General features: G+C 30.4%; 1 protein-coding gene across 1 annotated transcript; it reads left to right on the top strand.

The window, feature by feature from the left end:
• The first annotated feature begins 9,028 nt into the window (after positions 1 to 9,028).
• Positions 9,029 to 13,397, top strand: LOC136074683 (zinc finger MYM-type protein 1-like). The gene is made up of 3 exons (XM_065787023.1): positions 9,029 to 9,177; positions 9,453 to 11,738; positions 13,394 to 13,397. Exons 1-3 carry the CDS (start codon positions 9,029 to 9,031, stop codon positions 13,395 to 13,397), a joined length of 2,439 nt encoding a protein of 812 aa, XP_065643095.1.
• Positions 13,398 to 13,486: the final 89 nt, after the last annotated feature.

Below are 13,486 nucleotides of genomic sequence, written 5' to 3'. Positions count from 1 at the left end.
TGTTTTATCGAAGAACATCAATACAAGAAGCAAAATACAACAAGTGTTTCATTACATCAATACAGTCCACATCCAACCAAGACGTTGTGTTCCTCAAAGCATTATTGTATCATCACAAGGTAAATGTAACACGGTAAGCCTTGAGAAGCGTGATTATTTATTTTTATTACTTTTATGACTTCAAGTGCAAAAATGGCTCCCGACAGTCTTGGATTGAAACTAAGAATTAAAATTATTGGTGATTACGTAAGTGGAATGTCACAAAAAAGTATTTGTGATAAATATCGCGTGAAAAAATGGACCCTATCAAGACTATGTTCCAAATATCGTTCTACGGGAAAGTTGGCAGCAGATAACAAAGGTGGAAGACCGCGTTCCACCACTTCTAGAGAGGATTCTATGATCGTCAGATCCGTCAAGAAGGATCCCTGGATATCATCAGTCGAGATACAAAAGCAATTAAAGCTGCCTGTATCGGACCGAACAATCAGACGACGTGCTGTTGAAGCCGGATTGTTTTCTCGAAAACAATCCGGCTTCAACAGCACCCTTTTCACCCAGCGGTTGTTTTGCGCCCTGCAAAAAAACCGCTGATTTCACTAAAAAACCAGAAGAAAAGACTCTTGTTTGCTACATCTCATATTGACTGGAATGTGCAGAAATGGCAAACTGTCCTGTTCAGTGATGAATCGATGTTCAACATCATTGGGAGCGATGGCATTTGCCGTGTACGTCAACCGGCCGGAAAACGCCTCGATTTACGTTACTGCCATAAGACCGTGAAGCATGGTGGAGACAATGTAATGGTCTGGGGGTGTTTTTCTGCTAACGGTCTAGGTTCAATACATCGAAAAGATGGAATAATGGACCGTTTTATGTATTATAATATCCTGAAAGATGTTATGTTACCTCATGCTGAATGGAATATGCCAATAAAATGGGTTTTTCAGCAAGACAACAATCCAAAACACACTGCAAAAGTAGTCAAGCAGTGATTTTAAGACAACCACCTATCGGTGATGGATTGGCCGCCTCAATCTCCGGATCTCAACCCTATCGAAAACCTGTGGGAGATTGTCAACCGCAGAATTAATCGTGAAGGTGTTCGTAATAAGGATCAACTGTTTGAACAAATCCAAAAGGCCTGGGCAGCGATTCTACAAAGTTTCATTGATCACCTAATCGAATCTATGCCTCAAAGATGCAATCCTGTGATCAACAACAAAGCAAAAATTGTTGCACTTGTTTTGTCCAGAAGGAAATCAACTTTTTTTAATACTTTTGATTAACTTATTAATTTTCGTGTACAAATAATGAACTTTGTGATGAATAAAACTTGAAGAACTTTATCTCTAAAAAGTTACATAGTTATTTCTCTAAATTGAAGAAGTGCAGCACTTTTATATAAAGAAACTAAATTAGCATTATTTGGTCGCACTCGTTTTGTCCGATACTGTATATATATATATATATATATATATATATATATATATATATATATATATATATATATATATATATATATATATATATATATATATATATATATATATATATATATATATATATATATATATATATCTTACTATGAGACAAGCTTTAAAAATACTCCAGCAATCTTTTACAGGTTAATCTGGGGGGTTTTTTTGGCTCTGTTTTTATTATTTTTAGACTCTTCTTTTTTTGCATAAATAAAATACACAACAAAAACTACAATAGATTCTACTCCTATAGCACCATAAGTAAGAACAATATTTTTAAATTCAAAAATAGAAGAGGTTTTACTTTTATTTTATTTTTTAGCTAATTTTTCTTTTGTCTTTACTTCATCTTTTTGCATTTTCAAGATTCTTTTTTTTCTGCTTACTTAGTGCAGAGAGTAAAGCAGTAGCAACTTGTCCTGTTTGTATTTGTTTTTAATAGTATTATTGTTTCTTCTGTTATTGTTTATAAGTTCAAGAATAGCTCATAAACCTTATTTATTCTCAATTGGGAAAATTTTTTTCACAAGCTTTGTTTTGGTTATTTATGCCGTTTTTGAAACTTATGTATCCATTCTTATACCCATTCGGATTGTGTATTTGCTATATATTGAAACTACTTTATCAGCAGTCATATTATTTAGCTCTTGGTGGACCAGTCTTCTTCCAAGAAGTTTTAAACTGTTTCCTCCTGAAACACAAGCTGTTAGCTTTAATCTAAACAATCTAACAGTGCTATCTTTTGTTTCAACTGGGTTTTCAACTAGGTTTTTTTCCTCCCCCATAATTTCTTCTATCATACAACTTTTAATATATGTAAAAAATGCCTTCCTCAAAATAAATTTAATAATAAAAATATAATAACAACGCTTACGATAAGAACACCGAAAAAAAGTGAATTTATTATTGTTAGAATTAGAGAGTGCATTTATATTAAAACATCAGCGTAAATTTAGAATAAAGAATTTTATTTTATCTGTTCTACTTGGATATTACTTATAAGTTGACCATTTTTTTCTATAATCATTCTGAAGCTCAACCAATTATTTAAATGTAATATATCAATGCAGTTGAATTGAACAGCTTAGCTGATAACCTGAGGACAACTCAAGGTATCCTTGTATGCCTTTGAGCTAATAGCCACAACGAATGCTTTATGTAGCGGCCTGATATAGCAAGCTTAGCTAGTAGTGATCTCCACGAATCCATGTCATTTTGACAAATACAATTGTCAACAATAAAAATGCATTCGTCTCTATCCATAACTTTGCTAATAAGTTCTAAAACGCATTGAACACTACATCGGTTGATCAAAAATGGAGGGACGTCGTGAAATCTTTGGTCGTAAAAATTTTTTTTCATTATTTTTGTATGCTTCATTGTATCCAATGGTTGGGCATATTAAAAATATCAAAGCGTCTGGCCGTTGGTTGAGCAGGTGGAGCACGAGCTCTATTTTTTAAATTTGTTGCTCCTATAATAAGGAGATGTTCTTCGATAGTATTTTCCATCAATTAAAGATAATGTTTTTTTATATATAAATGAAACTTTTCTCAAAATGCAAAACTCAAGCTCATTACCAGCTCCTATATCAAACATTTATCAAGCAATGGAGTTTGCTGAAAATGCAAGTAAAATTAATTTTGAATTTGTCTCAAAGTTCTAAAGAAATCTAACAAAACGGGGAATACAGAAGAAACACAAATATCAACAAATGTTGTTCGCGATATTTATCATGAAATGTTTTCAAAACAGCAGGGACATATCTTTAAACTCATCAGTAATCACCTAAAAATCACTAGCGATAAAATAAATGAGCTACATAATGAAATACATAAATCGAAACAAATTTGCGACTCTTTAAAAAAAGAAAACGAAAAGGTAAACACTAAACTTAAATTAATTACCGATAGAGTAAGAATCCTAGAAAAGACAAATAAAGATATCAAAGAAAACCTAACAGTTACTCAAGATATCCAAGAAAAAAAGGTATGCGAGTTAGAAAACAAAATTTAAAACAAAAAAAGTATAGATGAAGAGGAAAAACTAATTTACGACAGCTAGAAGATAGACTTAAAAGGAACAATCTTCGCGTCGACGGGCATCTCGAAAACGATTAAGAAGCCTGGGTTGAAGCTAAAAAAAACTTTTTAATTTTATTTGAAAACAAATTTAATATTAAGAATGTTGATATTGAGACGGTTCACACAGTTGGAAAAAAAGAAGAAAATAAAACTAGAACAATTGTTGTTAAAATTCTACATTACAAAGACAAAATACAAGAACTACATTTATCTAATCGACTTAAAGGATCAGGAATATAAGGTAGGGTGGGACGAGATAACCTGTGGGGCAAGAAGTCTTTGTGCTTTTGTGCTTATTTATAAAGTTAAGATAGTATCACGGAGATAGTATCACGGAGATAGTATCACGGAGATAGTATCACGGAACAAAAAATGTTTTTAATTTTGCAATTAGTTGAGGTTTTATGCGATGTATAAGTTTTTATAGGATTTTTTTAGTAAATTACTTCTAATTCCAAATCTTTATTGGACAGTCAATATTCATGCGATTTAGGTAAGAAATTTGTTGTTTTACAGAGAATTTATCCAACAATAATATAAAGTAAAAAAATTTTAATACCCGAGCGATAAAGTTAGTTTTATTTGTATTAAATTTGTACTTATTAAAGATGAGGCAATATGCCCTTTGCTTCGTGGGGTAAGATGCTTTCTTGCTTGAGGTTTTACGTGATCACTGCCATTTTGAAAGAACAAGGTTGTCACCAAATAGCGTTGAAATATTTAGTTGTCGACTTTGATTATATGTTGGTTTGGATGTTTAGATGCATTATACATATTTGTAAATATTTTTTTAAAATAGTTTTATATATTTAGTTAAAGGTATAAGATGTTGCTAAGAAAAGAAAAGTTGTATTACTACATTTAAGTAAAAGATACCATTTAACTTGAAAAACTACTTGAAACATCTACTTAAATTATAAATTTTTTTTTATTAAAAATTATTTATAAGTATATATAAAATTATTACGTGTTTTGGGCTTTATTTGTTGATGTCAATATCGTATTATTAAGCTTAATAATTCTTGAGTATGTTTTTAATTAACTTCTAAATTAAAAAGTTTTATTTATGTATCTATAACTTTGTATTAATAAGATTGTATTAAGTAACGATACACAATTATGTGCATTTGTATGTTTATCTGTTTTTGTATATAAATTAAGTCTAAATTTTAAGATTTTTATATTTCTTTAGATAACATATTTAAACATAAATAATGTTGAGAATTTGTGTTCGAAAAACACAGAGAGAAGCAACAAATGATAGAATAAAGTCTGCATTACACACTATGAAAATGGGTTGCAGTCTGACAAATGTTGCATCAGACTTTAGTATTAACAAAAAAACATTACAACGTCATCGTGACGGAAAAGTAAAGGTAGTTGGTGGTCTGTCTCTGAGTGGAAAATCTCCTGTTTTTAGTAAAGAATTTGAATTAAATATTGTTATGCAAGTTCAGATTATGGAATGAGCATTATTTGGCTTGACAACAATAGATGTGCGTCGTGTAGCATATGATCTTGCAACACAAATGGGCATTGATAATCCTTTCAATTACAAGTCAAAAATGGCCGGATCGGATTGGGTAAGAGGATTCATGTCTCGCAATGCAAAACTTTCTATTCAAACACCACAAGCCACCAGTGTAAGCAGAGCTGCTTACTTCAATAAGCCAAAACTAATGCAATTTTTTTTTAATATACAAATCCATGTTTGAGGAACGTAAGTTTTCAGACAAACAGCTTTGGAGTATGGATGAAACTGAAATCACTTATGTCCGTAAGCCAGAAAAAAAAACTGCAACAAAGGCAAACAACAAGTTTCAAAAATAACTAGTGGATAAAGAAGTGCTACTGTAACAGTTGTGTGTGCAATGATTGCCAGTGGTGCTTATGTTCCATCATCGTTTATGTTTCACCGTAAGAAAATGACAGATAGGTTGGCTGTTGATGCACCCCAGGCTCAATTATTAGAGTTAGCTCCAGTGGTTGATTGGAGACTCCAGTGGTCCGGACTGATTCATCTTTATTCATTAAATGTTTAAACATTTTGTAGCTGTGACTAATGCATCTAAAATTAATGAGTAATTAATTTTACTTGATGGTCATCATATTTACAAAACACTTGAGGCCATTAACTTATGTCGCAACAATGGTGTCCATCTCATAACTCTTCCACCTCATTGTACACACAAGATACAACCTTTAGATCGTACATTTTTTAAACCATTAAAAGTTAGCTACAATACAGGAGTTGGACGTTATCCAATCACAGGCGTAGAACTTCATTTTTTGACATGGTGGGTATTTTTGCAAATGTCCATAACTTTACTGCTAACATTGACAAAGCAATCTTTGGGTTAAGATGCTCTGGTTTATATCCAATAAATGAGTTTACTTTTAATGATGAAGCCTATGATGCAGCTTTGCTTACTAATGAGGCTAAGCCTTTGGAAATCTGTCAGCAACCACTTGTTTTGTCTGATTTACCTCTTGTTGCACTAATACAGTCACTAGTTGTTTTGAGCACAACAAATGTCGCTGCAAAATTGAAGGGTGTTATTACAAAAGAAATAACACAATTAAATGATGTAGTTCTACTGCTTGAGAAAACACCATTATTGCAAGTTGCTGATGAGTGTCTTGGCTTTAGTTCTGCCCCTGAAATTTTGGAAAAGATTTTCCAGTGTCTAAAAATTGCTGTATTAAGGCAGCGAAGAATAAAGGCTGAGTCCGCTGAAAATCTTACTTAATCACCTTTCAAGAAGCGACTAGAAGAGCATGAAAACAATGTGAAAGAAAAGCAACAAGCAGCCATAATGCAAAAAACAAAAGATGCAATCGATAGGAAAAATGAAAACAACAAATTTGAGGACAAAAAAAGTAAAGCTTGAAAAGCAGAAAAAAAACAACTTAATAAATTTAAGAAACCAAAGACAAGAAAGAAAAATATGCTTTCTGCCTCCGAATGTATTACTGACACAACTTTATGCAACAAATGCTTTTATGCATAAAATGTGCCACCATTCGATGATTGTACAGACACAATGTATTAAATAGGCCTTTGTTACGACGTTTCACCACGTAACGAAAACGCTTAACGCATTTTTAAGTAACTTAGTTTAGCTGACATATTTATATCGTTAAAGGTTGAATTGCGTCACAATAGTAATTTCAAGTTTTGCATTGTTACTTTCAAACCGCGTTAAGAATCATTAAGACAATTTTTTCTTTCTATTATTTAATTTTTTACAGTTTTACAGTAAAACAAAAGTTATAAATAAAATTTAAACTCATATTTAAAATAGATTATAATTGTTTTTCCTAGAACGTTTTAAAAATCTATTATTTGCTTTATTAATAAACCAAAAATAAACTGTAATATATTACACTTTAGTTTTGGTTTATGCTGACTATTAATCTGTTGCTGACTATAAACCTGTTGATCTTGGTCGTTTGCCTTTGCTTCTTTATTTTCCTTCAGGTCATTTGAAAATTGGATTGCATTTCTGTGTGAAATTCCGAGAATCGTTATTTTTTTTAATGTCACATGTCCCATTTATATAATGTAATGCGGATGTTCTTATTACTCCTTTGGTATTGGTCAAAATATTATCTTGATAAAGCGCAGATATATTACAGAAGATTTTTGCAACATACTTAATAACATTCTCTTCAGCAGTTTCTGTACAAAAATTTTCTGAAAGATTCCATTTTTTAAAAGTTTTTTAAGTGTTTTTATTCAAAATGTTATCCATTTGATAAATAATGATAATTTGATAAGTTTAAAAAAAGTATAGAAAGATTTTGTTGAAAGCCATAGTAAGCATAAAACCCCTTGTGAAGAAAATGTCATAAGGCAATAACAATTAACTATCATAAGCTTTATTAAAAATAAGTTGCCATTTTCTTTTTTTTAAAGCAATTCTAGTCTAGAAAACAAGTTAAAGGCGCATTAAACGCTAACTAACCTTACTTAAGTGTAATAATTATTTTACTTTAAGTTATAAATATTCCCAGACGGCACAACTCGTTTAAAAGTTACGCGTGGTTTCTGTTGCGTGTTTAAAACTCCCGAAAACACAAAAAATAACACGTGTCAAGAATAGGGTTTTGATTCCGTGAAATTAACTACTACATTTTACCAAAAAACCAGTTTTGATATTAAGTTTTTAGTGATTTTTTTTTAAGTGGTTTTTCAGTTACAAAAATAGAGTATTAAATTATCAGAAGTTTTCGCAACGAATGTGAAACCATTACTAAAAGCACGCGATTTTTCAAATTTATTGCATTTTTATTATTCGGAAGGTTTTAGAGTGTGTAATAAGAACATTCAGGAAAACATTTGTCGAGAAAATTTATATGTTAAATAAATTCAGTTTTTGTTTAGTATTAGCATGTATATATATATATATAAATATATATATATATATATATATATATATATATATATATATATATATATATATATATATATATATATATATATATATATATATATATATATATATATATATATATATATATATATATATATATACATGTATATATATATATATGCAGGGGCGTGCAGAGCGTGAGTCACCCGAGCAAATTGCTCGGGGCCCCGGACCCTATGGGGGCCCCCAACAGCGGCAATAACATTCCAGGTTTTTTTTTCCTTCTCTTTTTCCCCATCAAGAGCTTTAACTTACATAAAAAATAAAAATAGCTCATTAAGTTTAATGAAAATTGCCTCAAAAATGAGCTTGAGATCTAATAATTTTTTTAAAAATAAATTTAGCGTTGCGTAATTTATAGAAGATCCCTGCGGAAGAGCTTTTGTTTAAATCTTATCTACGTGCTTATATTGAATTTAGCGGGAAAAGTTATAATGTGTTTAAATCTTATTTTAAAAATGGCGTATTTGGATTAGTTTTTTTACAGGCGATTTGCTTGATTGTACAATTTAATTTATAGATTAATAAAAATAAATTTAATTTTTTCATTTTTGTGATTAATTATATATATAAATTTTGTATTAATTATTTAATCGTGTATATATATATATATATAAATATATATATATATATATATATATATATATATATATATATATAAATATATATATATATATATATATATATATACAAACATATGTATATATATACATTTATATATATACATTTATATATATACATATGTATATTATGTATATATACATATGTTTGTATATACAAATATATGTTCTTATATATATATAAATATATATACATATATATATATATATATATATATATATATATATATATATATATATATATATGTATATATATATATATATATATATATATATATATATATATATTTATGTATATAAATATATATATATATATATATATATATATATATATATATATATATATATATATATATATGTATATATGTATATATATCTATTAGACGAAAGTATTTAAAAAAATAAAAATGAAACGCACGTATCCATCTGGTGCATCAAAGTTAAAAATCAGTAAAGTAAAAAAAGCGGCTCTACAAAAAGGAAGGCAAACATTATTTGATGTTGGAATTACAAATACTCCTAAAACATCAGATGCCCTTTACACTAGCTCAACGAAGCAAAAATATGACGGTAGTATCCAATCATCTTTCTCCGCGCAGCGGAGAAAGATGATTGGATACTATCCAATATTATGATATTATTGGATATTATCCAATTTTCTCCGCGCAGCGGCCTTGTTCGTCAAAGTTCGTGTTTCGGAGTTATAGAGTTGAGAGAGGGTTATAACCACTATTAAGTAACCTCCTCGTCTGTAGTGGCCTTCTCGGCCTTGAGGAGGTGAATAACAAAAAAAAAAAAAAAAAAAAAAAAAAAATCTGTTTCTGGTAATAGTGCTGGCAGTATAGAGAAATTAGCCACTTTTGAAGACTGTCAAATTAGTGGTAGTGATAATACTTCTACAAGTATCACTAGCAGTAATGGACCAGCATTGTTGCAGCCATTTGACATTGGTGAATTTGAAACAGAAAATTTCTCCCCTTCTCAGCTGGAAAAGTTTGTCATGGCTGGTCACATTCCTTTCCCACGGGATATGCCAAAAGATAATGGAAATCACATATTTCCAATGTTAGTTTTGAAAAGCAGAATGCCGAATGGGGAATCCTTCTCGCGGGATTGGCTTGTATTTAGCCTAGCAAAGACAGCATTGTTTTGTTTTCCATGCCGATTATTTTTACCTAGAAATCAACTTCCACACATGACTTCATCCCTTGCAATGATTGGAGGATGGGGATATGAAAAGAAGTGGAAGAATCTCATCAGTCGAATTCCTGAACATGAGCATTGGAAAATCCATAAACAATGCTACATTCAGTGGCGTGAATTGGAAGCTCGAATGAAAACTGATCAGTCAATTGAACATTTGATGAATCGCCAAATTCTCAATGAAGCTGACACCTGGAGAAAAATCTTGGAACGAATCTTGGATGTGATTCTGTTTCTTGGTGAACGTGGATTGGCTATTCGTGGAAAATCTGACCTAATTGGAGATTCTCATAATGGAAATTTCTTAGGATTGCTGGAACTGATTTCGCATTATGACCCAATTCTTAAGGAACATGTGATAAAAGTTAAACAATCACAGGACAAGGGTCAACGTCTTCAGGCGCATTACTTGTCAAATCGTTCTCAAAATGAATTCATTGGCCTTTGTGCAGCTGAGGGTCGCAGGCAAATTATAGAAGAGTGCAAGTCTGCAAAGTATTTTTCAATTATGGTTGATGCCACTCCTGATGTGAGCCATACTGAACAAAGTTCGTTTGTCATTCGATATGTACATGAAAAAGAACCTGGAAAATTTTTAATTGAAGAGCGGTTTTTGATCTTTGCAGATTGTGCCAATAAGACTGGATCTGATATTGCGGAATTAATTCTGGAAACTTTGGAAACATTAAAAATTTGTTTTGAAGACTGCTGTGGCCAAGGCTATGACAATGGAGTCAACATGTCAGGAAAATATAAGGGTGTTCAAGCAATCCTACAAAAGAAGAACCCATTGTCTGTATTCTCACCCTGTGGTTGTCATTCATTGAATTTGTGTGGACAAAATGCTGCCTCAAGCTGTACAGATGCTGAGACTTTCTTTGGAACTGTTCAAACCGTATATACGATCTTTTCTGCTAGTCCGCAACGCTGGGAAATATTGCAAAAGAGACTTCACGGTGTGTCTTTGCATGGACAATCAGGAACACGATGGACTGAGAGACTTGACAGCATTCGCCCTTTCTATAATCACTTGAGCCAAATCATTGAATCTTTGAAAGAAGTTAAGTGCTTGAATCTCACGCCTAAAGCAAAAACTGAGATTAGAGGTGCCCTAAAATATATGAGCTCCTTCAAATGTGTTCTCATGTCTGGAATTTGGCTGAAAGTTCTCACATTGATTGACCGCTGCAACCAGGTCATTCAGGCAAGAAATGCAACTACTGATATTGAGGTGGAAAATATTGAAGCATTGATTAGTCAACTCAAATCTGTTTGGGAGGAATGGCCTACAATTTTAGAAGAAGCCAAGTTAGTTGCAGATGTTGCAAAAATCAGTTCTGAATTTCCGATCCACAGAAAAGTGAAACGCAAAAGTTTTTTTGGGAAGCAAATTAAAGGTGATGAACAAATTACGGAATTAACAGAAGCAGAATCAGGAGAGGAGGCAACATTTCGGAGAACGTTTTTTTATCACATTTTTGATTCTGTAATGGGTGGACTTACTGCACGTTTCACAGCAATTCAAGAAATCCTTTCTATATTCTCTTTTTTGTGGAAGTATCAAAAACTGTCTGAAGCAGAAATCAAGAGTGCTTGCTCACATTTTTCGCAAAAATATTCTTGTGATGTGACCGAAAATGAACTGACTGAAGAATTGCTTCACATAAAACAAATTCATACTGCAAATTTTGGAAAGGAAACTCTTGCCCCATTTGACTTATTAGACAAAATTTCTGAAATGAAGCTTGGAGAACTCTTTAGAAATATAGTAATTGCATTGCGTATTTTTGCTTCAATTCCAGTGACAGTGGCTTCAAGAGAGCGTTCATTCAGTAAATTGAAGCTCATCAAGAATTTTTTGCGCTCAACTATGGGACAAGAACGAACAAGTGACCTCGCCATTTTGAGTATCGAGTGTCTATTAGCAAAAAATATTGATTTCCATAAAATATGTATTTGTTTATTTATGTATTCATATGTATATATGTGTGTATGTATAAGTCTATATATTATGTATGTATGTATAAATAAATATATATATATACATATATATATATATATATAAATATATATATATATATATATATATATATATATAATATATATATATATATATATATATATACATATATATACATATATACATATATACATACATACACACTTATAAATAAATGTATATGTTATGTATACGTAATATATACACATATACACACATATGTGTGTTTATTTCGGCGTATGTATATTTGTGTGTATTTGTATCTGTATATGTGTGTTTATTTCTGCGATGAATATATATATATATATATATATATATATATATATATATATATATATATATATATATATATATATATATATATAATACATTTTTTGTGTTAACAGTATTATTGTTATTACTATTACTATTAATATTATTTTTATATGTTTGAAAAATACTAGTGTTGTTCCTATATAAATGTGTGTGTACTAAATGCTATAGGATAACCTAATAATAATAATTATTTAACAAAAATGAAAAGAACAAGTTCAACATAGTAGAAAGAATATATGAAAAAATATCGATCAGCCTTAACTGGAAATTTATTTCCTGAATGTTTAAATTTGTCTTCGAGCTGCGAGGCTGCACCAATATACTACCTATGCTTCATCGAATAAACTTTCTCTACCAATATTGACAGCAAAATCTAGTAATACTTTGTTGCAACATACTGTCCGTAAGTAACTTTACTTATCTGTAAATCAATTGTTTATATTTGAAAATTATTATGTAAATGTTAATTTAATTTTTAATTGTTTGAGAAGATACAAAAATGAGTCAGCATTATAAAAAATATGGCATGAGCCGAAGCCAGCAAGAAAATTTCTTGCATAGTCTATCTGATTGCAGAAATGATATTTTTTTTGCTGATAAAGGTAAGGGTCTATTATCAAGCAGACTATGGCTAGTGATATGCATTAGCACATATTGAACTTTTTTTGTTTTGTTTGTGTGTATGTGTATATATATATATATATATATATATATATATATATATATATATATATATATATATATATATATATATATATATATATATATACCCAGACGGCACATCTGGTTTTAATCTCGGAATTAAAACCCGTATAAACACGTGTTTGTTACGATCCAGGCGTAAACTAAAAACACGTGGATTTCACGGGAAGATTAACTGGAGTTTTACACGTGTTTTTTACACGTGTTCTTTAAGGTTTAAAACACGAGTTTTTTTATGTTTTAAATACGTGTTTTTGAGATTTTAAACTCGTGTTTTATGAGGTTTTAAATTCGTGTTTTCTATAGTTTAAAACAGACTTATGGCATTAAATAAAGTTTCCAAACGGAAACTTTATTTAATGCCTTAAGTTAGTTCAGTCATAAGTTTTCCAAACTTATGCCTGAACTAACAGCTGTTCAGCACGGTTTAATGATAAACCAAAAATACGTAGGTTTTGTTAGACACGTTTATAGCTTTAAACATGTAAACCTTTTTTTATATATACAACATTATATTTACGACAATTTTGTTGTTTTATTTTTGTTTTTTAAGGTAAATTATTTTACAATAATACTACGAAGAAAAAATAAATAAAGAAATAAAAAACCAAATCATCAAAAATAAGCTAATAAAAGTCGCTTGGCA

Source organism: Hydra vulgaris, chromosome 01 (genome assembly GCF_038396675.1).
Source record: "Hydra vulgaris chromosome 01, alternate assembly HydraT2T_AEP".
In the NCBI taxonomy this organism is placed as follows: domain Eukaryota; kingdom Metazoa; phylum Cnidaria; class Hydrozoa; order Anthoathecata; family Hydridae; genus Hydra; species Hydra vulgaris.
Note: the sequence above shows the minus strand (reverse complement) of the source record. Positions and strands in the feature narration are given on the sequence as shown.

What these genes read in the sequence shown, in the direction of transcription:
- LOC136074683 (XM_065787023.1), top strand. Translation starts at nt 9,029, where the DNA reads ATGAAACGCACGTATCCATCTGGTGCATCAAAGTTAAAAATCAGTAAA. An exon ending in CTTTACACTAGCTCAACGAA is followed by an intron (nt 9,178 to 9,452) that starts GCAAAAATATGA and finishes TTCTGGTAATAG; the next exon opens with TGCTGGCAGTATAGAGAAAT.